This window comes from Dermochelys coriacea, chromosome 2 (assembly GCF_009764565.3).
Source record: "Dermochelys coriacea isolate rDerCor1 chromosome 2, rDerCor1.pri.v4, whole genome shotgun sequence".
In the NCBI taxonomy this organism is placed as follows: Eukaryota; Metazoa; Chordata; order Testudines; family Dermochelyidae; genus Dermochelys; species Dermochelys coriacea.
Window position 1 is genome coordinate 228,171,529 of NC_050069.1, and position 26,246 is coordinate 228,197,774.

The 26,246-nt window shown below is 41.4% G+C and overlaps 1 protein-coding gene across 1 annotated transcript in view; it reads right to left on the bottom strand.

Moving 5' to 3' along the window:
• Nucleotides 1-20,889, bottom strand: part of ZNF804B (zinc finger protein 804B) — a 367,203-nt gene extending 346,314 nt beyond the window's left edge. Inside the window, 1 exon segment of the mRNA XM_038391483.2 lies at nucleotides 19,939-20,889. Coding sequence (XP_038247411.2) covers nucleotides 19,939-20,046 — 108 coding nt within the window. The 5' untranslated portion in view covers nucleotides 20,047-20,889.
• Nucleotides 20,890-26,246: the final 5,357 nt, after the last annotated feature.

The window sequence follows — 26,246 nt, forward strand, 5'->3', positions numbered from 1 at the left end:
TTCCTCATAATAGCAGTATGAGGCAAGTGAAAATGAATTGTGAGTCAAACTGTATGCCACCGTAAGAGTTTGCAAACCAAAGAACTGCTGAATAGCCAAGTCATCTGATGACAGTGAGACTACATGATAAGCAGCAGTGTACCACTGCTCAATAGTATAAAGAAAGTAGGCACTGTGCAAGGAGTCCTAAAAATACAGAGGCATGATTTTGGAATTTAATTTGTACTGTGATGGCACCTAAAGGTCCATGTCAGATCTTTCTTATTAAAATTTCTATAACTGACCCACAATGGGTACCTTTTACCATCAACTTGGGAGGGCATAGTTATTTTGTGTTCACCAACTTTAACTGACGAGCTACCTCCTAAATAAACTCTGAGGGCCAGTGCCATTACTAATACACCCATGGGAGGTTTTGGATTTCAGCTAAACCAAGAATATGGAACTGGGACAAAGCTTCACACATGTTATAGTGCGAACTCTGGACATTCACTAGGCTATTTGTTTAAGGATTCCTTAACCCATTCTTTTATTCTGCGGCTTACAGTCTTAGCACTAAAGTGGAGTTTTCTTTTATAGAGCTGTGCATCTGTGTTGTGTTTATGGGGATTCCTGGGACAGCACAGAGGTGATTCCTCATATTAGAGCAATAAATTAGGTTACTAAATGGTAATATTGTACTAGTGAGTAATTAACTGGGAGTCCTAGGTTGATGAAACCACACCAGTGCACATAAGGTTATATTGGTCTTCCAGTCCTTCTGCACTTCACTATATTGCTCCTACCCCCTTCTGCTTCTCCCAGTGCATTATTTGCCACACATTCAACTAATACACAGTTATACTAAGTGTTCAAATCCTTCTCCACCTTGACCTTTCACTACTGTTCAATCACAGATCTCCTTCTGAGTCAATGCCATGTCAGATTTTGCATGTCTAAAACTGAGCCTTTCTTCCCATTGTTTCTATTTTTGTTGACAAAACAACCATCCTCATGACACCAAAGATAGCAACCTCTGGGTAATCTTTGACTTCTTTCTTTCCTTTCCCCCCACTCATCGAGTGCCTGGTATAACTGACAGTTTTCCCCCCTTTAGGATATCTCCAGTAGTCATCCTTTCCTCTTTCTCTCCTACTGAAACACTAGTCCATACTCCAGTCATTTCCCACTGTGATTACTTTAACCTCTCTATTCTAATCCTCCCCTGCTTTGAGTCTCAACTCTGGCTTACACTCTTTCCAAATAACGTTCAGGCATTTTCTTACTTTCAAAGCATTCCACAACTCCACTCATGCAGCATCTCTGTCCTTACTACTGCCTAAAACTCTACTGTAATCTACCTACACACCACACAATCTTCCCTCCATACTGCCTTTTATCTTAGAGCCAGAATATGCTCTCAGGTGCCACCTGCAAAAATCTGGGTAACTCCACTACATCCATTGAGTTACTCCAGATTTACACTGTGAAATAATAGCAGAACTTTATCCTTAGTGCTCTCTTTAAAGCCTCCCGATTTGCATACATCAAGCCCACTCTCTCTCCTCTTTCCAGTCACTTCTGAAAAACAACCTGTTCTGCAAACCTGCTGGTAATATCAGCATGAGATGTTTTGTTCACTGCACTGTTCCCTTTAGATTGTAAGTACGGATTGTCATTTTTATTAAATATATTCTACCTGTTGTAAAGGACCATGTACAGTTATGGCATTATATGAATAAATAATAATCATAGTGCTCTGTGGGTTATTCTGTTTTAATATGCATGTATAATCAAAATTTATGAGTGCCTCTAAACAGAAAATTGACACCTTTATATTTCATAACATGCTGCATATACATTTTAACTCTTAGGTTTGAACCCTACAATTTACTGTACAGCATATGCTATAATCAGAAGCCTAATTTTAAAGAAGCTAATGAAGTCTAATATCTAATGCATGCTTTTGCCACCACTATTAGCCACATGCAGTAGAACCTCAGAATTAGGAATTGACCAGTCAACCATATACCTCATTTGGAACTGGAAGTACACAATCGGGCAACAGAGACGCCCCGCCCTGCCAAAAAAGAAGTAAATACAGTACCGCATTGTGTTAGCCATAAACTACTAAGAAATAAAATGAAAGCACCATTTTTCTCCTGCATAGTAAAATTTCAAAGCTGTATTAAGTCAATATTTAGTTGTAAATGTTTGAAAGAACAATCATAACATTTCAGAGTTCTGAACAACCTCCATTCCTGAGATCTTCATAACTCTGAGGTTCTCCTGTAAGTACATAAAGATGATAGAAAAGAAAGCAGTTTTTGTTATATTGTATAATATGAGAGAAGTACTTTTTTATTGTAAGGAGACAGCTCCGACCCACTTTAAACTTTTAAAGGTCTTGCATGTATGACACCGCAATTACTGCATTAGTTATCACTCAACTTGCATGAAGAGACACTAATTAGGATTCGCATACCTGCTCTCAGGCAAGTGGAAGAACAAGTTTACCTGAACAGACTAAGAAAAGAAAGGCAGGCAACTGCATCTCATTCTTAGTGATCAGCCTGGTATATTTTCTTGCTGTATTTTCTGCAACTGTTTCAGAATTGAAGTATTAAGCAAAAGAAACAAACAAAATTACTAGTTGAAACTTTCAGAAAAACTGCTGATTTTGACAGCCTGAATGTCATAACATAAATTGTTAAACTAATGTGCTACAAACCCTTGTGTGATCCTGTACTGAAAATTACTACTAATTTACACTTATTACCTTAATCATAACTAACTTGTGGCTTTCCTTAAATTGTTTGTTTAAATTGTTCTCAGAATGTAGAATGTAACTAGCTCAAAACCGCTACAAAGGCGTGCAAATATCACTTTGTCCGACTCACTATCAAATACAATGACAAAATATTTAAATATGTTATGCTGTTGGGACCCATGATTTTCATCAGAATATTGATTGTTCTTCTGAGAATCCTATGCAGAGAGTAAGCAAGACAATCAGTGCTACTGCAGGGAAACATTTCTGCCTAATCACAGTGGGTGAACCATGTTTTTTTGGGGTGGTGATGGAGAGGTTGGTAAGACTTCATTTCGGTGAACTCTGCACAAACACAAAGATTTCTCTCAGTGACTGAATTTTTCTGCTCATGGGTGCCAAATAAATAAGTGTACATACCATAAATATAATCTCCTTTACTAGAGCCTGAAACATCAACCTTAAATAGATACAGTTGTCCAAGTTCTGCCCTGAATTATCCACATGTAACCTCATTGACTTCAGAGAGGTTCTGCTTGTGTAACTAAGGGTAGAGATTCTCAATGGAAAAGGCCATAAAAATTATGTATACATAGATGCTTTTTGTGATGTTACAGGTCCGTGGCCTGTAACATTTGAAAAGGATCAATTTCTTCATACATTGACTCAACTATGGTATGATCTCAGATAAATCCAATATATAAAACTAAAGTTTCTTCTACATACACATTTCAAATGTGCATTTTAAACCCTCCTCTTGCCCCACGTTCTGTGTGGGTTGCCCTAACACCTCTCACTTGTCCTCCTTTCCCCTTCTTCCCTGTCTGTTCTTCCCCTTTCTACATACACTCCTGTGTGCGCACAAACATTCTCCTAAACTACTCCTATGTGGGGAGATGTCCACTTTCTCATGTGACCTTCAAATCCTTCTCAATTTTTTGAGCCCCACCTGCTCTAGGTGATCTTACTCTGTGCAGTTTCCACACCATAGGCTGCCAAAACTTAGAATGACAACAAGCTGTGTTCTCTACCCCTTCTGCAAAAAAAAAAAAAAAAAAAAAAAAAAGAGAGTTGAAACAAAACAAAATATTTTTTCTGGGTCGCTACTCCTCAGAAACAGCCTGATCCACTAACATGTAACTTCTGAAAAGGGCAGAATACTGGTGGTGTGCAGAGATCCATGAAAATGTTACACTTATGTGTTAAGGGTAGAATTTTGCTGCATTTCCCTAACAACATTTTGATACATTTCTGTTCCATTCCTTTAGACTAGTACAATTGATGAGAAATGTGAACATCCTGGCTCACAAGCAGTGTAGAGCAAGTTATATTGTATCCTCTGCTATAAGAATCACAGATTTATTTTTCTGATGTATAAAATATGCCTTATTAACATACCTCAGGGTGCATGTACAAGTTTAACATACCATTTTTTACCTCTTATCTAAGATACAAGAGTAAAAGGACATTCCACAGATATCACCAGGCACTCAAACCTCTCCACTCAAGCAAATATTAAAAAAAAAAAAAAAAAAAGAGAGAGATGGGTCTTATACTGTGCCCTAATGCTCAACAGAATTGGGCTTTGTCAGATGAGAAAAGGAAGTGAATTTCAGAGTCAAGCACCCTCTACTGAGAACACCTTCAAGACATATAAATAAAGGTTATCAAGTGTCTCAGGTAACCTCATCTGCTACTGTAGTATGTGGAGAAAAAGAGGCAGCAAGAACATTATAGATCAAAGTCAATTTACTACCAGAATCTCTTTCCCCAAACAAACAGCATCACCTCCATCTTATCCAAATTGAGCGTCAGCCAGCCAATTTGTTCTCAGCCAACCCCAGTCTCTATTTATCATCCAGTCTTGATAAAAATATAACAGAATTACGTATCATGTACATACTGATGACACTGCATCTTAAATTATTATTATTTGTTAGTGCTGGCAGAGTGCTTGGCACTGAGTAACCCACAAGTAATTTACAGTCTGGCTTAAATAAGATGGGATGCAGTGGTAATGGAGGAGGGAGGGTTATGCAAATTAATGTAATGAGAGGGTTTGCTTTCAAAAGCCACACATCATGCTAGTTCCATTAATTCTGTTATACTGAATGGAAGGTTATAAGGTCATTTCAGGCATGAACAAGAGTGGGCAAAGGAAGCACTGAGTTGGGCATAGTTGGCAAACTTAAGTGAGGAGAGTTGTTAATTATGCAATAAGAAGCAAGTGTTGCTACATAAGCGGGTTGGAATTCTTCAGAGCTTCATTGGGGAGGAAGAGAACTGTAACATTCTTTTAAATTGTTACATTACTTAGTTTTGGTGAGTCTTGTTTACAAGCTTCTTAAAGGAAGCATGTGACCAGGCCCACATAAAATGTTGTTAATGCAGGCACATAATCTTTCTGCACTCCAGTGCTCAGGATGGCAGCAGAAGAGGGAATTCTTTGATTATATTGCATGATCTTTTCTAAAAACATTGGGGTAAATTGTGCCTCGGTGTTACCCAGAGCTCCTTGCTAAATGGCCTGATATGACAGACGAGGCAGAGGATGGTGCAGCATAGGCTTAGTTTCACCTCTTCCCTACCTCTCCTCTATCCAAGGGTTGTACCAAGAAGCCGTACCTATGCTCCAGGAGGTATGACACCCAGGAGTGCTAGTAAAACCTTATTTCCTGGCTCCAGTCAGGACAAGGGTGAGGATTACACCAACATCTCACATTACAGAATACTCTGACTCCAGTAGTTACTGTTAGAGGAATGGCTGTTTTTATTGATCTCTGAAGAGCTGACAACAAGAGGAAGAAAGTTCCATTAACCATTCTTACCTTGTGTATTCATGCAGGGGCAGGCCACCTGGGTGTAGCTTGCTCACTTTCTTTCTAGTGCACACTGTGCAACTGACAGGATGATAAGGTCCTATGAATGTAAACTTTCCTTCTCTGGCTTTCAAGCAGATTTCTTTGGTTTTGGTCTTGTGCTATACAAACATTAGCAAGGATCTATGAGTTAATTTTGAAGAGCAGATGGTTTTAAAGCTTTTCCTAGAAATCAAATGTTATTTAAGTTTTTAAAACGTTACCTCTTTAGCTGAAACTTGCAATCTGGGTAAAACCAATATGCATATTTAACAGTTACCAACTGAAGGACTGATCCTACAGCCTTTGGGCACCCAGGCTGTGCCATAAGAAATCAATGGTTCCTTCAGGTGAGACAGGAATACATACCCTGAATAGACAGTATGAGCTTTAGAGATGTCCAGTGTGAACCATTAAAAGGACCAAACCCTGGCCTCATTGGAGTCAGTATCAATACTCCCACTTACTTCACAGGATGAAAATTTGCCCCCAAATATAAGAGGAGACTTCCAAATCCACATTGCACAGATGTTAGGCTTTGCGCCATGTCTAGAATGTTATCTTTTCCCCTTTCTTATGGCTGTTGAAGAGAATGTGGGCTGTGATAGCTAAATTTAGGGGCAGTCCTTTGGTTTATGTTGTATTTTTAAGATGCCTGGGTGCCCATAGTTATATTTTAAAAATCTGAAGTGATAAACAATAAATAAATAATATAACGCATTACTGAGCAATTAAAGCTGCTACATTGTCCAAGGAATATTAATCCCTGTTCTACAGGGTATTCAAGACACCATAGAGATAAAATGATCTTCAATAGGGAAGTATACAACCAGAAGGTTCACATATTCAATATTTATTTTGATACTGTTTTCATTTTATAGGGTCTGGATATGATTTCAGCATCAAGAGGCACAAGCTTATGATTTTTCTATTGATTATTAATAACTAATAGACATTTTTCACTCACCAAAGAAGGTAAAACTACCTAAAACAACATCCATATTGTGTATAAATCATTCTGCAATGTTGCTAAGCCCCTCTTAGGTTGTCTATTTGCCATAGAAAATAGCTTAGGATAGATTTACCACTTCAGTAGAAGTTTAAAACTTTTATTCAAGGGCTCTGTGTATAGCACAGACCTTACTTGGTTGAGGTCACTAAACTTCACTTTTCCATTTGAGTTTTGGTTTCCTTTACTTTAAAACAAAATAGAATGAATGCTATAGGAGACCATATGCTATACAAATGCATGCTGTGTAACATCCTTACTTCTATGAAGAAACAGTATAGTGTAGGTTTAAAAAGGCTGTTAAGCATTTAGACAGCTAGGAAAAACTGGACTTAGCTGCATACTCATTCAGTGACATCACATGGGGTGTGCATTCACCAGTTGATACATGTAAACTACTTGGGTGTGCATATACACTAATCCATTGTGTGTGCATATTGAATTGTGAACCTACATAACTGGACCTCTTAATAAATCAGGAAAATATTTCTTACTATCTCTAGGCCAACTCCTGATGCTGCTGCCCAGCAAGTTTGGGACCCAGCCAGGCTGAGAGGAGAAGTTACTACCTGGGTAGGGCCCACAGAGCTGCTCCATGGCTGCCCAAGCCTTGCCCACTCCTCAGACTCTGCCCCCACCACCACACTGTCCTACATTGCAGTAAGAAAAGGAGGACTTGTGGCACCGTAGAGATGAACAAATTTATCTGAGCATAAGCTTTCATGAGCTACAGCTCACTGTGAGCTGTAGCTCACGTAAGCTTATGCTTAAATAAATTTGTTCATCTCTACGGTGCCACAAGTCCTCCTTTTCTTTTTGCAGATACAGACTAACACGGCTGCTACTCTGAAACCTACATTGCAGTGAAGTTCTCAGAGTCACATTGGGAGGAACGCAATGCCTCTCCTACCTAACATCCCTAAGGGAAGCATCCAGCCAGATGAGTGAAAGATTGTAAAAGAGAAAGTGGCCAGCTACTCTCCCACAGCAATGGAGTCACCTGACCGCCTTGAAGTGGAGTCTTCGGCCACCGTTGGGGCTTACGGGGATCAAAAAATTTCTCCACTCAGTGGGCAATCAAAGTAGGGAGAGAGCATCACAGGCCTCCTGGAAAATCCTCTAATACCCATAAGTGCTGCTTCAAAGACTCACACTAAATCCCCTAATCCAGCGGTTCTCAAACTGTGGGTTGAGACCCCAAAGTGGCTCGTGACCCCATTTTAATGGGGTCACTAAGGCTGGCTTAGACTTGCTGGGGCCAGGGGCCAAAGCCCGAGCCCCACTGTCTGGGGCCGAAGCCTGAGGACTTCAGCCTTGGGCAGTGGGGCTGAGATTACAGGCTCCCTTCATGGGGCTGAAGACCTTGGGCTTGGGCTTTGACTTGCCCCTCCCCGCCCGCCCGGCGTAGGGCTTTGGCCTCCCACCCAGGGTGGCAAGGATCAGGCAGACTCAGGCTTCGGTCCCACGTCCTGGGGTCATGTCATATTTTTTGTTGTCAGAAGGGGGCTGTGGTGCAGTGAAGTTTGAGAACCCCTGCCTTAATCCATGAGCTCCCTCCCATCAGAACCAGATTTTGCAAAGATCGTGTCTAGTACAGAGCTTAGAATGACATAGTTAAAAGCGATAGTCCGCAAGTGAGGAAGCCTAAGGAGCTAATTTAAGAGACACTCTCTCCCTGCTGGAACGCCCCCACAAAATACATCAGCGTTCAGAGCTTTTCATAGATCACATCGTTGCACTCCTAAACAGCTCCTAAAGTCCTGAGGAACTGGTGATAAGTACAGACCAATTATCTGTATTGTTAACTTTTAAAATACATGCGAATCATGATTACAAAAAACACCACCACAAATTTCCACTGAAAATGTCATTGAAAAATATGTGAAATGGCATAATTATCAGACTGATGAAGATGCATATTCCTGGCATGTATATTCACTGGGAGATAATTGCCTGGGCTCAAATTTTCAGTACTCAATGAGATCACAGTCTTTATCTAGGTTATAAATATGAATTTAGACATTTATTTAATTTTTAAAGCAAAACTCCTTCTGTCAAAATGTTCTACTATCAAAGATAATATGTAAGGAAGTTCTGTTTCTTATACTTTGTGATCTAGTTTCACAAGCCTTCCTTACATGATACAATCTAAGCTGGAAATGCATGCTGCAGATTTATTGCTGATTACAACTGAGAATTTTCTCACCAACATCAAATACTTCTCTCCAGTTCAGTCTGAGCAGAATATAGATAGAACATTTCTGTTGACACAAATGTACTAAAACTATTCTAGAGGATTTTGTGGGAAAAACATCAATTGAAAAATTCATAGCAACTTGAGTTGATTAATGTATGCATTGTTTCAGAGCTGCATGCAATCTTCTTGGCAATAATTCTATTTCCCTACTTAAGCCAATTTGCCAATTATCAATATGCATAACTATGAAACTGGGACAAAAAAAACTTTGATGATAATGTTTACATCTCATCTGGTATGCACATAAATTTAATCTAGTATAACAGAAAACCCCAAAGCTGCCCTTTTGTTACCAAAGTAGTAATGGTTATCTTGCAGAGTATAATCATAAACCAAGTATTTTTACACTGTTAACTTCTGAAATGTTTTTTTAAAACATATGAGTGAACAATAGAGCTAGTGGAATACTGCAAAAACAGTGTTCATAGATGTTCATTTGAATTTCAAAAACCTGTTTGGTTCAATCATATTAAAGTCCCTATTTATTTGCTATTCAGGAACATTTGCATGGATGGACTTTTGCATGCATACATGCTTGGGGCATTATTGTTCTTCCTTATGGGGATTACTTACATCCTGGAGTTGGTGAAACAGATTCTTAACAATGCTACACTTGAGGTTGAGGGTTCCAGTTTTCCGCAGGCTCACTTATGTACATCTAGTGGTCTTTGGCAATGACTTTACACTTTTGAGGGCAGATTTTGACTCTTTATGTAAACCATAGCTGACTTAGGAACACAATATTGTTTTGCGGTGATGTCCTAGATCGGGGTGGGCAAACTTTTTGGCCCAAGGGCCACATCTGGGAATATAAATTGTATGGTGGGCCATGAATGCTCACAAAATTGGGGTTATGGTGCAGGAGGGGGTGAGGGCTCTGGTTGGGGATGCGGGCTCTGGGGTGGGGCTGGTGATGAGAGGTTTGGGGTGCAGGAGGGTGCTCCAGGCTGGGATCGAGGGGTTTGGAGAGCGGGATGGGGATCAGGACTGGGTCAGGAGGTTGGGGTATGGGGAGAGGCTCAGGGGTGCAGGATCCAAGTGGTGCTTACCTCAAGTGGCTCCCGGAAGCAGTGACATGTCCCTTCTCTGCCTCCTATGTGGAGGTGTGGCCAGGCAGCTCTGCACACTGCCCCATGCACAGGCAGTACCCCTGCAGCTCCCATTGGAGCACCAGAGGGGGCCACTGGAGCACATAGGAGCCGGAGTGCCAGACTGGGGATAAGACGCGTGGTTCGGCCCCTAACCCCACTCCCCAGTGGGAGCTCATGGGCCGGCTTAAAACGGCTCGTGGCCCACCCCTGTACTAGATCATGAGCTGTCAAAGAAGGATCAGATTTTGTGGTATGGTTGTGATTCTCATGATGCACCATCTCCCCTCACAAGGAGGGGAGAATGTGGGCATCCTGGGAGATGAAATTTGGGTAGGAACCAGATCTTAAACAGGAGAGTGGGAGAATAAGACAACTAAACTGAAACTCCCATGAGGCACTACAGTGGAATTTCAGAATAGAAATTTTCCAGTTTTTGATTTTTCACCAAAAAGACAATTTTCCACAGGGAAAAAAATCCTAAGAGCTCTACCTCTCTTCTCCTGCCTCCTCACCAGATATCCTAACACTGGTGGGACAAGTGACATTTCTAGTTCTCAAAGTATGTTTCCCACAAGAACTAGGTGAGATGGAACACAAGGACTTAAAGGTGCTTAACAAGCATTATGTGCCAAACACAAATCTAGCTGAAAGAGATAAATTCTATTTAATAAACCTAATGAAAAGAGAAAATATCTCTGCATTCTAGCCAGTCTTCAAAATCCTTTTTTTTGTTTTGTTTTGTTATTTTGATAACTTTTTACAAGAAGCCCCTACAAATAATTTGTTCTTGGGATAAGGAAACCTGAATTAGAGAGACTACTGAGCACAGTTCATACAAAGAATCTTATCCTGAAATGAGACGACTCACATAAGTAAAGTTACTCACTTCAAGGGCACAGAGAAAAATTCTTTACACCTTGAGAAGCACCTCTGCCAGTTTTCTACGTGAAGGGAGCAAAGTCTAGTCCATGGGCAAAGATGACTATATAGATCACCACATCCCAGATAAGCAAAATGGATGAGTCAGTGTTTCTGTCACTGGGGAACCAGAGTACTGTTTCTTCAAAAAGCTATAGTGTAGGAGCTATGGTAAGAAGGGACAGCATGCTGCTCAGGCTCAACGCACCACAACAGTTGAGAAAGGACTGTGCTGAGAAGTAATTAATGCTTACCAGAGTGAACCACCAACCTAGCTACTTGAGGAATGGCGTACTTCAGAAACTGTTCCTCTTCATTCTATATCATTTCTCAAAACTGTATAAAGAAAAGGAGTACTTGTGGCACCTTAGAGACTAACAAATTTATTAGAGCATAAGCTTTCGTGAGCTACAGCTCACTTCATCGGATGCATTTGGTGGAAAAAACAGAGGAGAGATTTATATACACACACCATCTCTCCTCTGTTTTTTCCACCAAATGCATCCGATGAAGTGAGCTGTAGCTCACGAAAGCTTATGCTCTAATAAATTTGTTAGTCTCTAAGGTGCCACAAGTACTCCTTTTCTTTTTGCGAATACAGACTAACACGGCTGCTACTCTGAAACCGGTCAAAACTGTATGTAACACAGAATAAACTGAACTGAAAGGCTGGGGTGAGTGTAAATATACATGAATTGAAAGTGAGAGTAGAAGTGGATACAAGGGTAGCAATGCCTATGATTTCTGAAGAAACAAACATTTATTGATGCAAAACTGAGAGAAGCTGATCTAATTTTACAAAACTATAATCAGGGAACAATAAAAGTATCAGGATGGCAGGAGAGCATGTCAAAACATAAATGCACCTGCTTATCATTACAATTAATTGTGGATGAAGGAAATGGCCCTTTGCTGATAGCAGACATTGGCTGAAGAAGGTTAAATTGGATTGTAATTCCATGCAAAATGTGTTGAATCCAGTGACAGAATTAAAAACAAACTATGAAGCTATATATAACACATATACAGGATTAATAAATGGTATAACAGCAAAGCTGCATGTGGCTAAGAGTGCATTTATACATTTCTAAAGGCCTGTCCTGTTCTTTATGCTTTGCAGGAACTCATAGAAGGGCAGCAAGAAGAATTGAAAAATCAGGAAATCATTTCACCTGTGAAGTTCAGTGAGTGGGCTGCATGATTGTTTATGCTCCCAAAAGGGGTAGAAGTGTTAGAATTTGTAGGAAATACAGCACAACTCAGCAGGAGACACAGGAAAATCTCTGGTGTGTAAAATGTCTGAAGTTTAGAAATATCTAGATGTATGTGGGAGTGACTTTACCTAGTTATTGCACCTATGCCTACAAAGGTGCATAATTTTGTAAGTGTGCTGTATGTTTTCATTCGGGGGGGGGAGAGTTTCCTGGCAGGTGGCCACAGTCTACTGCTCCTGAGATAGCTCTCAGAGACTTTTGTCACAGAGGAACGTAAATGCCGTTTTCTTTTTTCTTTTCTGTGTTACCTCTCTCTGTTTTGTTGCTTTTTGATTATTTTGTAACTTTGATTCCATTTATCCTGCCTTTTCACAGAAGCTGAAGAAGAAACTCTACAAGTTAGTTTATTTGTTGCAGCTGTTGGTTCATTGTTTGTTCCTTTTTATGGAATTTTTTTTAATCAAAAGGTTTTTTTTTTATTTCTCTGCCTATAGTATTTTCCCTATGGTTTCTATGGCAGAGCAAACAGCAGACCCATTTTCATTGCTGTCAGAACTGCTAAGGGCACACAGCATTGTGGGATGATGTGTTTCTGCTGAGAGATATACTGGTTATGTGGCCTGTCAGCTACTCACTCACACTTACTTCTCTCAGGGGGATCCCTCCTTTCCAGCAGCCACCATCTATTTCTAATTTCATATACTGTGTGTTGGACAACTGCCTGGCCCTTAACTTGCTTTCTTAGTGTGCCCCATAGTGGTGCTTGGTGCAGGTCCCTCCTTCATGGTGGCCATGAAAAGGAACTTTCTTTGTTCAGGTCCAAAGTAGCTAGCAGCTCCACAGTAAGGGAAAATTGAGAGATTCCTGTGACCTGACCCAACCCTGCTGTTTTGTACTTGGTGTGCATAATTCCACCATCCTCACACCATCTTCTACTTCCTGAGATGTTTTTAAAACTCCCACTGTTGCTACTTGCTACATAGAGGGATGGGGAGAGGAGACAACTGTAGAGTCCTTATTGCACCTGCTTGTGTGCCTGTGCCCACCTTATATTATTTCTAAGTATGTTTGAATTATTTTTATTTAATTATTGAAACAGTGCATACGCAGACCCTAGCCTCTACTAACAGAATGAGATGTGCATTTTTGAAAATTTAGCCTTTTAGAACTGAGAATTCACTTTGCACATTGGTGAAATGAAGCCACTGTTGAAACATAATATACCAGCCCTTTAACCCTTACTACAAAACAGTACGGGAAAGGAGGTGAAAAATACTGTATTCAATTGAAGCTGCAGGGAAATTTATCAAAGAAGTTGAAATTTGGCTAGGACATTGGATTTAACTCTGTTTTTGCAAAAATAACAAGGATTTTTTGAATAACCACAAGTAATGTGGTTTATATCTCAAAGTTTGTATCTGAAAACCTTCAAGCCGCATAGTGCACACTAACAGCTTTGGCTGAGAACTGGGAAGAGAACCATCAGCTGAATCACCAGCACCACTTCTTCAAGAGGCCTGAGTTCTCCTTGGAAGTTTCATATCCAAGTACTTACCTTGCTAAGCCTGTGAGACCTGACAGGATGACTTTCTGAAAGGGTGGGCCACAGATCAGTATCACAATATATCTGTCACAGATGAAGAAACTATATACAGTGCATGGATCAATGTAATCCATTCAAGGCCATAAAAATCCTCCAGAGAGTGTTACAAATCCCTTGTAAATGCTTGATTTTGTGTTTGGATCTCATTGCATTTAGCTAAGAGATGGGGAGGAAGTCTTGTAGTCAGAAAATTTCCTACCACCGACACATTAAAGGCTCAAAACCTAAGTTACTCCAGCTAAGGTCAGAAAGACTAAATATCTTCATGACAGAAGGGCTTCTCTTGGATAAGATATTTCTCTTCTCTGTTCAGACCACTCATTCTTTTCCATCACCTTGACATCATACTTGAATCTGAAATTTTGTGGATTTCCCACATTCTTTGTGTCCATTAATATACCTGTACTGCCTCTAAAACACTGACCATATACAACTCCATGATGTGTGCTACTGAGTCTACTCCACTTCTGTTAAAATCCTCACCAGTACTTTCATATCCCCCCTCTTTTACTTCCATATTTGAAGGTCCTTACATAGCCCCTTTCCCCTAAGAGTGAGGGATGGTGAGGGGCAGACAAACCATTATAGTACAGATCCTATGCCACTTCCCCTCCCCTGTATCAATGTCATATCACCTTCCTCTATACAGACAGAGTGCACATCTACTAGTAGTCTCCCACATATCGCCACACTCATTATGCCAAAGGACCTTCTACAGACATGGAGGAGGGGCTGGATTTGCTTACTGAACAATAGCAAAATACTAAATAAATACTATGAAAGAATGCAGTCTGAGAAACCCTTGTTCACATAGCCATGAAATTTGATAAAGGGATTTAAAATATTCACTACTGTTCTCATTTCTGAAAGTGTAGCCTTAAGCCTACTGACATTTCATGGTCTGTTAATACAGAACTCTTTAAATATAGAAAAGTACACATTATACATTAAAGACTATGTAGACTCATGCATGATTGTAATGTATCAACCTAGGATTGCTTAATGGTACAAATTATAAATATTGAATATTGAAGACTATTGCCATAAAAAATTACCGCAAGACATAAACCTATATCTTTCAAAGTTAAATTTCAAGTTATTAAATAAAATCACAAATACAGTATAGTACAGAAGATATACATGTCTCATGCTCAAAACTTCCCTTCTGAAACTTTAAATCATAACTCATTCCAGGTTATAATGTAGATTACAAGGAAGGTTTCAATCCTGCAAATACTTAAAAGACATGAGTAATTTTACTTATGAATAATAACACTGGAGTAAATTGGAGTTTTGTGTGGGTAAAGTGAGCCAGTCTTGGTCTTGAGTGACCACAGATGTAATTATGTAGGTACTGGTTATTACTCTGTAGTTAAAGTTTGGTTCAATGTTTCCACTTAAAATAGAGATTCTTGGATTAAGTGTAAAAAATAGTGTTAATGCAATATTCAGATTCAGAAATTAAGCACTCAGAAGTATAGAAATTCAAGACTTAAGCTTACTCCCAACATTAACTCAGCAATGTTACACATCCTATACACTTTATGGTGTATGTTAATAAAAAGCAATGATACGTTATTATTTACAGGTAGCCCTGAGAACAAGAATAAAAAAAATAAAAAAATTACTTCCTAAAAAACCTTAACTTTTGAATTTTCTGACATCTGAGTGCTTGATTTCTCCATCCCATTTCTTTATACCAGCATTTTCTTTTCCTTTTTGTTTTTTTAAAGGAATAGCCATTAATATATAGATATAGATTTGATTGGTTTGGTGTGATTACAGCCCAATAAAACTTATAAATTTCTTGAACTAGACCAGGACTAAAGTCAGTGCAACTAAGCTAAGTTTTTATTTAATGATGTTGCTACAAGTGAGAGGAGCAATTCTTTATAAAGCTAATTTATCATACACCTGTGTTCCCATCACCTGCCTACTAAGCCATCTCCCCATGACTTAATCGAATCCAGCGGATCTCAACCAGGGGTCCAGGACCCCCTGGGGAGCCGCAAGCAGGTTTCAGGAGGTCCACCAATTAGAGTCGCTGGGGCCCAGGCCAGAAGCCAAAGCCCCAATGGATGGGGCTGAAGCCCAGGTCCTTGAGCCTTGCCACCAGGGGCTAAAGCCAAAGCCTGAGTAACATAGCTTTGTGGGGGCCCTTGTGGCATGGGGCCCCAGGCAATTGCACTACTTGCTACTCCCTAACACTTTCACATGCAGAAAACCAGTCATTGTGGCACAGGTGGGCTATGGAGTTTTTATAGCATGTTGGGGTGGGCCTCAGAAAGAAAAGAATTGAGAAATGAGAACCCCGATCTAACCTTCCAAAACCCTGAGCAAGTTCAAAGAGCAGCCATAAAAAATCATCCCTGTTAGAAAAATCCTTCTTCTTTCCCTCCAAATGTGGAATTTCCCCTGGCAGTTAGTTATTCTGGATGAAGGGTCAGGATTGGCAAGATTCAGTTGTGTCCCTGTGATAGCATTCCTACAATTTCGCAACTTTAACTCTCATGACCTGAGAGTCCAGAAACAGGAGTTTTTGTTTTTATACACTGGAAAGGGGATACAAATGGGACCTTTTCTCTCCCACTGATCTCTGTACCGTGCAGCCCATGATTACTAAGGCACTTGACAGACAGAGGGAAGCAAAACAAACACCAAACAATTTTTTTAAACTATTTATTTTTAATTATTTTTTTAAAGTTTCTTGTTCATTGTGTCTGTTCTTCGGTCTGATACTTGTATCAAAACAAAAGTTACTTCTGGGTTCCCAAACAATCTTACATGATTATCTCAAAGGTATTATATGCTAATGAGAAATAAAAATGTTACATTTATTTCATTTGGTGCCTAGATTCAGAGGACTGGTATCATACCCCACTGGGCAGGGTCGTAGGCTGAAAGGGAAACAAGTTGAAAACAGAGGGAAATAGTATATTCCAACTAAGATTCATAGATATTAAGGTCAGAAGGGACCATTATGATCATCCTGCACAATGCAGGCCACCGAATCTCATCCACCCACTCCTGCAATAAACCTCTCACCTATGTCTGAGCTATTGAAGTCCTCAAATCATGGTTTAAAGACTTCAAGGTGCAGAGAATCCTCCAGCAAGTGACCCATGCCTCATGCTGCAGAGGAAGGCGAAAAAATAGTATATCCCAACTATAATTTTAGGATGCATATTTCCAATTACCTTTTTCCAATTTGAGCACTGATAAATTGAATACAAGGAAAGTTCTACTAAATATAAAATGAAAAGGAGTACTTGTGGCACCTTAGAGACTAACAAATTTATTTGAGCATAAGCTTTCGTGAGTTACAGCTCACTTCATCGTCATGAAAGCTTATGCTCAAATAAATTTGTTAGTCTCTAAGGTGCCACAAATACTCCTTTTCTTTTTGTGGATACAGACTAACACAGCTGCTACTCTGAAACCTAAGTTTAAAATGTTACAGTTAAGCTATCTCCCACTTAGATAATATTGGATCCTTTTGGGGGAGTGGGTGGAAAGGGTATTCACCATTTTTACCTCTCTTTATAACTTGGATAGAAATATCATTTTGAATATACCACAAATAATCTACTCATAGAGTTCTAATACCTTGTGCTAGGAATGCATAAATGCAAGAAATGCAGAATTGGGCCTACATTTTAGAACGCTATCAAAGTAGTTTGAAAAACATTTACTATGGATATTAGATAATCTATCACTGAAAAGTAGGAGAAAAAAATCCACATGTGTTTTCTCTTTCTTGGCACATACAAATATGCATATTTCATGCATGCAGAGACACAATTCATTTGTACATGCAGTCATAAACGGATAAATTGTTACCGAGGATTTTTACAAGACTTTCTGTTCCAGAGTTTTACACGAAATACTGTGAGCTTCATTCTGCTATTACTAGTAGTGATGTAAGCCAGGAGAAGCTCCAGTGAAATCAATAGACTCACACTGGTGTGAAACTTGTGTACGTGAGAATAGAATCAAGCTCATTGTACAAGGAAAATATATATATATATACACACACACACACCCCCCTCTACCCTGATATAACGCAACCCGATATAACACAAATTCAGACAGAAAGTGGTAAAGCGGCGCTTTGGGGGGCGGGGCTGAATGCTCTGGTGGATCAGTGCATCAGGCTCTGACACGCTGCTCTGAGCAGTGTGTTAAGGGTGCCGGGCCAGGGCCAAGGAGTTGAATAAGGGGAAGAGGGTCTTGGGGGGGCGGTCAGGGGACAGGGAGCGGGGGAGGTTGGATGGTTCGGAGGTTCTGAAGGCGGGGCGGTCAGGGGACAGGAAACGGGGGTATTGGATAGGGCATGGGAGTCCCGGAGGAGCCTGTCAGGGGTGTGGATAGGGGTTGGGACAGTCAAGGGACAGGGAGCGGGGGGGAGAGGAGTTGGATGGGTCCGGGGTTTTGAGGGGTCAGTCAGAGGGCGGGAAGTGACTATTAATAATGGAAATGCTCGAGGCCAAAGCAAGTTTGATATAACGCGGTTTCACATATAACACGGTAAGATTTTTTGGCTCCCAAGGACCACGTTATGTCAGGGTAGAGGTGTATTTTTATAAATATTTAAAGCCTGATCCACAGACTTCCACTGACTTCAAAGGGGTTTGGATCAGGCACTTAGGTCAGAGATCCTGAAACAGTTCAAAAAGTATTAGACTATGGTGAATACAATACCAGCAGTTTTACTATACTGGTGATAAAAATAAAGCAATGGAAGTAAAATCCCCACATGTGAGGTCTCAGCATCCTGCCCTCTTACACTGTGTAGATTTCAGTTATATATGGAATTATTATTCAGATGACTCTATTGAATTGGTTTTGAATTATGAAATAAATAGGAAGCAGGGACTTTAACTACAACTGCATTTTCTAAAGTACAGACTGATACACATCAATAGGGGGAAATCTGGCCATATTTAACTTAATGAGAGTTTTGCCAGGGACATCAATGGGGACAGGATTTCACTTTTTGTACACTAGCAGTGTACTGTAATTATAAGCTCTGTTTATGTTCTCTGAGCTTCAGTATCCATATGTAGTTTACACCTTCAGTTTTAACAGGTTTGTGAATGGAACAACTACATTTCAGTCACTGAACAACTTAAAAATAATGATGTCACCATAATTATTCAGATCAAAGCATACAAAGATACTGTGCATTCTAGTCATTCTTATAACTAACAACTGGAATCAGACCTACAGTACCTTCTCTTGACGTGATTCATAGAATCATAGACTATCAGGCTTGGAAGGGACCTCAGGAGGTCATCTAGTCCAACCCCCTGCTCAAAGCAGGACCAATCCCCAATTTTTCCCCCATCCCTAAATGGCCCCCACAAGGATTGAAGTCACAACCCTGGGTTTAGCAGGATTCTCTACCTTATTTCTACAGCCCTCTTAAGGAAGGGGAACAAGTACCAAACCTGCAGTCCCATGAATTCTTAATCTTTAAGGTCACCTACCAAGACAGACACTAAGTGGTATAAAATGCCTTTTAGCAACCCAGAAATGTTTTGTTTAAACATCTTGACAGTCTATATTTTTAGCAACCTATCCCAAAACTTGATAAATTCTAGATCATCTTCCAGGATTGGTCTTGATAGGTAGTGCTTGTACCCCCAAAGTCAAATAGATGCGACATACAAGTTCAGTTTTAACAGACAGGAAAACAAATAACGGTTGAGCATTCCTCGGTCTCCACATTGCATAATCTACTAAGCCATTCTACCTGAAGCCGATCAGGCAAACGTTACGGCGCCTCATCTCACCGGCTAACTTTTCTGTAAAACAAAAAGCTGCTGCAACTCACCAGTCATCTACAAAAATAACCCCAACAGCTTTCAGTTTGTGTCACCTGGCTACAAAGCGTTAAGAAGGAAATCCCCCCCCCCGCGCACACACACACACACACACACACATCAAAGCAACAGAGCCACTGCAAAACCCCTTCATCTCAGCCGCTCACATCGCAAATAACTGTCTCGGGAGAAACTTTTGCAGGGGGCACACAGAGGCAGAGGGACAGAAACAGCAGATCTCTGTGAAGCACGCAGACGACCGGCCCTCGCTCGTGCCCAGGCAGAGCGGGACAGAGACCCCCGCCCCCCGCCCGCCCCAGTGCGCGGCTATGTGTCGATACCCGATCCCGGGGCGTGCCCCCCGCTTGGCGTGTCTACCTGACGGAGTGTACGGGAGTGAGCAATGCCAGTTACCGGGGAGCGAGCGCCTTTCTTGCAGAGCGGTCCCCTGAAGACTCCTTTAATGCCACGGTAGTGCCCGTTGCGGAGGTGCCTGGAGCTGATGACCAGGTAGCACGCCATGCGGGTCCGGGCGGGCTGAGGACGGGGCAGGGGCTCAGCCCCGCCGTGCGCTGCTTGGGGGGGGGGAGGGGGGGAACGCGGGCTGGCCCCTCCTCAACACCGGCGGCGGCGGCAGCAAGTGCTACCCCCGCTGCGGACCCCGCCCGCGTGAAGCGGCGACGCGTCCCCCTCCCAGCGGCAGCGGCAGCCCGAGCGCAGCGAGGGGAGCCGGGAAGCGGCCAGTCCGCATGCTGCTCCGCCGCGCTCCGGCAGCTCCGCCAGGCACCCGGGCAGGGCGCAACTTCCAGGCCGGGGGCGGCACCTCGCTAGCCCCGCACCCCCCAGCCGCGGGCACCGGCAGGCGCAAGCCAGGCGGGGCTTCCTCCGCGGCAGCCGGTCCCCAGGGCCGGTCCCGCCGCCCGGCGGGGCGCTGCCCGCAGCGGGCTGGCTCCGAGTCCCGGGGCACCCAAGTCCTTGGCGTGCCGCCGCCGCTGCGGCCAGCGCCCGGGGAGCCCCTCAGCCGGCCCGCGAGCGAGGCGGCAGGTGGGAGCCGCCCCCGGCCGCTGCGCTGCCGAGCGGGCTCGGAGCAGCAGGGGCAGCGGCGGGAGAGGCGCACACGGGCGGGGGCAGCACGGCCGCGCCTGGCCCCTGCGTAACGGGGTCAGCCTGCGAGGAGCCCCCGAGCGCCGGCACCATCCTCGGCCCAGCGCCTTGCCCCAGCTCCTCTGCTCAGGACCGGTAGGGTCCTCTCCGCCTCTCCCGCCCTGCCTGTCTCTCCGCCCCCCCTCACTCCTTCCCGCCCCCCTCCCAGGCTGAAGGCAGCCGCCACAGCTCCCCAGCTGGCTAGGACCGAGCTCCTCCAGCCCCCCGGCTGCGTCCAAGGTATGGTATCAAAGGGGCACACGGTGGTCTCCCAGCCATTCCTACCCGCTGAGTGGCGCTGAAGTGCAACGGGGCCCTTCCCTGTAAAGCAAACCGGCCGGGAATCAGGCTGCTTGGGGGGGTTGGACTCGGGCTGCTTGAGACGGAAGGAAATTCCTGTCTGCAGCCACCTGGTGTAGGAGCCCGGGCCCCCGCAGCCGAAATTAGGCTTTCTCCTTCGCCTGGCTGTACTGGGGAGGGTGAGTGATCGCCGTCCCCCAGCAGCCAGCTACGAGAAAGGAAGAGATTCCTGCCAGTGCTTCCACTGTTGACTAGAAGCACAGATTTACAGGGGACAAAGATGAGAGAGGCTAAAGTTGCACGTGTCTCACAGTTGAGCAAACTGCCTGGAAATCTTCCCAACTTCTGTCTCTGCCCTTGTCATGATTTCCCCCCCCCCCCCCAAAAAAAAGCTCACGAGTTTAGGTGGGTGGTGTCACTTACAACCTAAATAATGTACACAGTACTATAAGCATGAAACGTTTCCTACATTAGGCAGCTAAAACAGGTTGTCACTTTCCTCTTTGCAAGGTACACTCACCATAAATCTCCTAGCTTGCTATGCAAACTCAGCTTCATTTCATCAATGGATAAGCATTGTCTCTGCAGATGAACTATAATTCAGCTAATTCATTAAAAAATAAACCACGAAGTCTTAGTAATTACTTGTAAGCTGCATATTTGTTTCCAGAATAGTGTTCTATATTTTAAATATCCAGTATAAGTAGAAACTGCTTAGGAATCCTCCCTTTACAAATCCAATAAGATCCTCTGTATTTCCAAACATAGTGAATTAACGTAGTAAACCTGGCAAGTTCTAGTTTAGGGATCTGAAGGTATATATTTCTTTTGCACAAGACAAATGCTGTAATAAGGATGTCAAAACTTAGAAGATCACATGGCTGTGACAGTTTACTGTCTTGCTTTGACTTTCTCAATTAAATAGTGTTAATAAGGTATTCATGTACTATATAATCTTGAATGAACATACTTGAGAACATTTCATATACTGTATCTAAGACTAGATTTGAATATATAGATATATACATACATACACATATATATACACACACACCTAGAGAGAGAACAAAATAGGGCTGACAGCCTTGCAAAATGAGTCTTAAAAGGCAACTTTAGAACATAAAAATTAACTATACAGAAACAATAATATTCTACATTTATGTAGTGTTTTTCATCCTAAAGGATCCCCTCAGTTATTTTAAAACTATAGGCACAGAGAATTATTGAAATTCAAGGATCCTGGGGTGAAGAGTGACAACTAGTCAGCATACTGTCAGTTATTGGGGGTGCGGGTGGGGAGAAATGCTGGTCAAGCACACAAGTGAAAATGCTATATTTGGGCCCATTAATATTTATATATTTTATATTGGGAAAAGTGACTTGAGTCCATTAATATTTTTATAAAACAAACCAGACTTTGGGACCAAGTTGAACTGCATCTGAAATCAATGTCCAAACTATCATCGACTTTAATGGAAGCAGGATTGAGCCATTGTTTTTTAAGTGTGGTTCTACTATGGAAAGTGATATGTGCAAATGGTAGTCTCTTACCCAAAAGGCCTGATATCTGTGTTAACTAAGAATGACATCCTTTTATGCTAGTGACAAAAACATGTTTTTCTATTTTTCTCCTGTTAGGACTCCATAGCTAACAGAGAGTGAGCCAGAAATTATTCTTTCTTTCTATGATTTATACACCTGATTAACAGAATTGTTAACCACATTCCAATGGCAGAGGTAATTCTTCCCTAATTTATTTCTTTGCAACCCTATTTCAAACAATAGCATTGCAAAGATGTAACTTTGGGTAGAATTTTGGCCTGCAGCTTGACTTTCAGATGCAAGGCTGAGTTTGCAGGTCTGGAAGTTAGAAAAACATCTTTCTCAGCTGTGAACTGAGTAAATTTGCTTTGTAAGTCATTTATATCATGGAGAATCATTCTCATTTTCCAGATCATGAAAGCAATTTAAGGACCCATCTGAAAGACCCACACAAAAGGCCAAATTCCTTCAATCCATAAAGTGCCATGAACAGCCTCCCACACTGGGGAAGTGGTGCAATTCCACTGTGAAGTTAAAGAGAGGATGTAGAGCAATTCACACCTTCTACACCCCAGAGACCTGTACTCTTTCCACTCTAGAAGGCAGAGGGGTTTGGTGGGTGGCAACGACACAGCTGGATTGGCCACCCCATACCTCCTGCTTAGGGAGCTACAACCTTGAACATGTAGCAATGGATGTGCAGTAGCTTCACGGCCTGGTAGGACAGGGAGAATATTTTCCTCGTCAAACCTCACAAAGCTTTGCCAGTTCATTCACCGAGGTTGTGTGTAAGGAACATGTTTTGCCATGGAGTAGAGTGCACAATACTCATTTTATTCACCTGGGAAGGGCTCAATTGACCTTGCTGTATTTTGATAACTAAAATTCATTTTAGGCTCATTCCAACTTGCAAGATGGGGAAATAATAAATATTGCTAACTGGATCTATTTTATGAGCAACTTGGTAGATACAATCATGAGGAAATGTGATTAATAGGTGTTAAATGGAACAACTAGAAACTGTCAGTCTCTAAACAAAAAGAAAAGGAGTACTTGTGGCACCTTAGAGACTAACAAATTTATTTGAGCATAAGCTTATGCTCAAATAAATTTGTTAGTCTCTAAGGTGCCACAAGTACTCCTTTTCTTTTTGTGAATACAGACTAACACGGCTGCTACTCTGAAACCAGTCTCTAAACAGTACATCAAGGCTGTGGAGGTATTGTGCCAGCCTTTCACTAATCACAGGTAATCCAGAATTTTGATTCTTAATTATATTCAAGATACTTTATACTGTCTGGGCCTAATTCTTCACTGCCTTGGACCACGTGTTGTCATTTCTAGCTGTGTAAATTGGTGTAAAATGCTACTATTCTGCTTTGGTAACAATTTACACCCACTCTATGCTCCCTTTGCAGATGTGTAAGTGACTTCTCAAGATGCAAGGAAGCAGGTCATCTGTCTGTAATGTTAATTGGAATAATGAAATGTTCTCCAGCTCATGTGTCCACTCAATTTACACAAGGTTAGTATTATTAATAAGTGCACTTAGCATTTATTACCTTGAAATTGCTTTATAAACAATAATTAATCCTTACAGTCTCTTGAGAGGTATTATTATCTCCATTTTACAGAATCAGATCCTGAAATCCTTATTCAAGCAAAATTCTCATTGAAGTCAGTTTTGTCTGAATAAGGAGAAGCTAAGACAGCAAGGTTTAGACCAAAATTTTCAAACTTATGTCTGAAGTTAGCTACCTACATAAGTGTTTATCTTCATTGAAAAGTTAACTCAAGTGTTGTTCTCAACTCAGATTCTATCCACACACTTTTAACTCAAATTAGCTGCTCCCTTAGGGGCTATTGGCTAAATTCCGAGTGAATACAACTCATCAGCAGTTAACTTGATCTCTCTGCAGTAGGGATGCAGGCTAGTTCCACTCAAGTGCCACTATTCCTCCAGTGCCTTCCCACATTTCTTTCTAGTGCCCATAAAGGATAGACAAGTCCTCCCATGATTCCCTGGGAAAGAAATGAAAGAGCAGCTCAGTTTAAAGCAGTGCAAAGAATGCCCCCCTGGGATATGCCTCCAGAAGTCTTTAGTGCCATACCCGAATGAGTACAGTGAGACTGTGGATACACAGCTTGAGTGTTATTTCAGTGTGGCAACTCTCACTCAAGAGAGACTAACTTGAGAGAGTTAACGCTACAGTGCAGTCAGACCCTAAAAGTGATCTGATTTTCACAAATGCTGCTCTCCTCTGAACATCTATTGAAGCTTAAGGAACCCTGAACTTCTGAAAATTAGATTACATACTTTGGTGCCAAAATATATATGTAAATGCTTGACTTTAAGCAGCCAAGTTTGATAACACCAGCCTAGAGTACACGTTAGCTGCTGCCACAGAGGAGATAATATTAAATCTGGGATTAAAATGTTTGAGTTCCTTGCAACTAGTTGATGCCCATAACTAGACCATAACCCCAACACCCTTGTATTTATCTATATATTTTTAATATCCTTAAAACAGTGTAGATAAATTAGGTTGTTTCATTCATTGGTTACTGTGGAAACTGACATCACTTTACCTTGGGTGGAGCTTTTGAAAATCCACAAGTGCTGACTAGTCAGTTTATATATTATAGCTTGCAATTCATTCCACAGTTGGTAAAATGCCACAGTCTGAATGATGGTTGTACTAAAGCAGGAGAGTGGTAGGCCTATTTTCCTTATTGGCCCCAAAATCCCACTGACTTTGAGAGGGGTCAGATGTAGTAATTTGTGTAGCTGACTGAGAATGTAATTCACCAACTTGAGCTCTAACTCTGCTGTGACATGGAATCTTTTCTGTGGCTTTATGCAGCCACTCTGCATCAGTTTCCTGATCATTGATTCAAAAAAAAAAAGTGAGATGGTACTTGCTTTACTCACAAGATTACTGTGAGGACTAGTTAATTAAATAAAATTTTTAATAAGGAAACTGTTAAATATTACATAGATAATAGCCACTCAAACTGGCCATTTCTTAACCAGCTAAGTACTGAACAATTAAACTATTATTTTCAGAAGAATGCTGAATAAATCCGTTTCACACCAGTGAGCAGTTCAGTTAAAAACTCCACACCAGCATTAGCAAAAGCCCAATATTTCAAGTGGGTAAGAGTGTCCACTGATATCATGATCCTTTCCTTTAAGAAGTAGTATTCATTGGTTTCTCATCACTGTTAGTTGTGCTGTGAATTAGGAAAAGCTAAAGAATAATATGTAGCCACTGGTGTGAAAATTGTAGAGAATGACTCCAATGTTACAATTCGGTCCTATCTTTATAGCAAAGAGGTTCTTTATAGTAAAGATGAGATACGAAAGTGATGAAGATGTAGTAATGTTTTCATATACTTGCCAATTTAATATGTTTTCATAAATATTTAATACATCAATCTCTTTATGAAGAACGAACATGCTCTGCATTTCAATATATCTCTTTATATTACATTTGCCTACTAGTAAATTCCACAAAGAAAATTTCATTAGACAGACATCTGTAAGAGAGGTAACTCAAATTTTAATTTCTCTGTGACGGTCTTTACTCTGTTCAGTATCCTTGTATTTGCAAACTATGTATGTGCTGATGGTCTGGATATCGAAAAACTGCATAAAGCTGCTTTATTATATTCTTGTCCATATGAATGGGGCACTAGAACTGAATGTTAAATGCAAAACAACTCTATTAAAATGA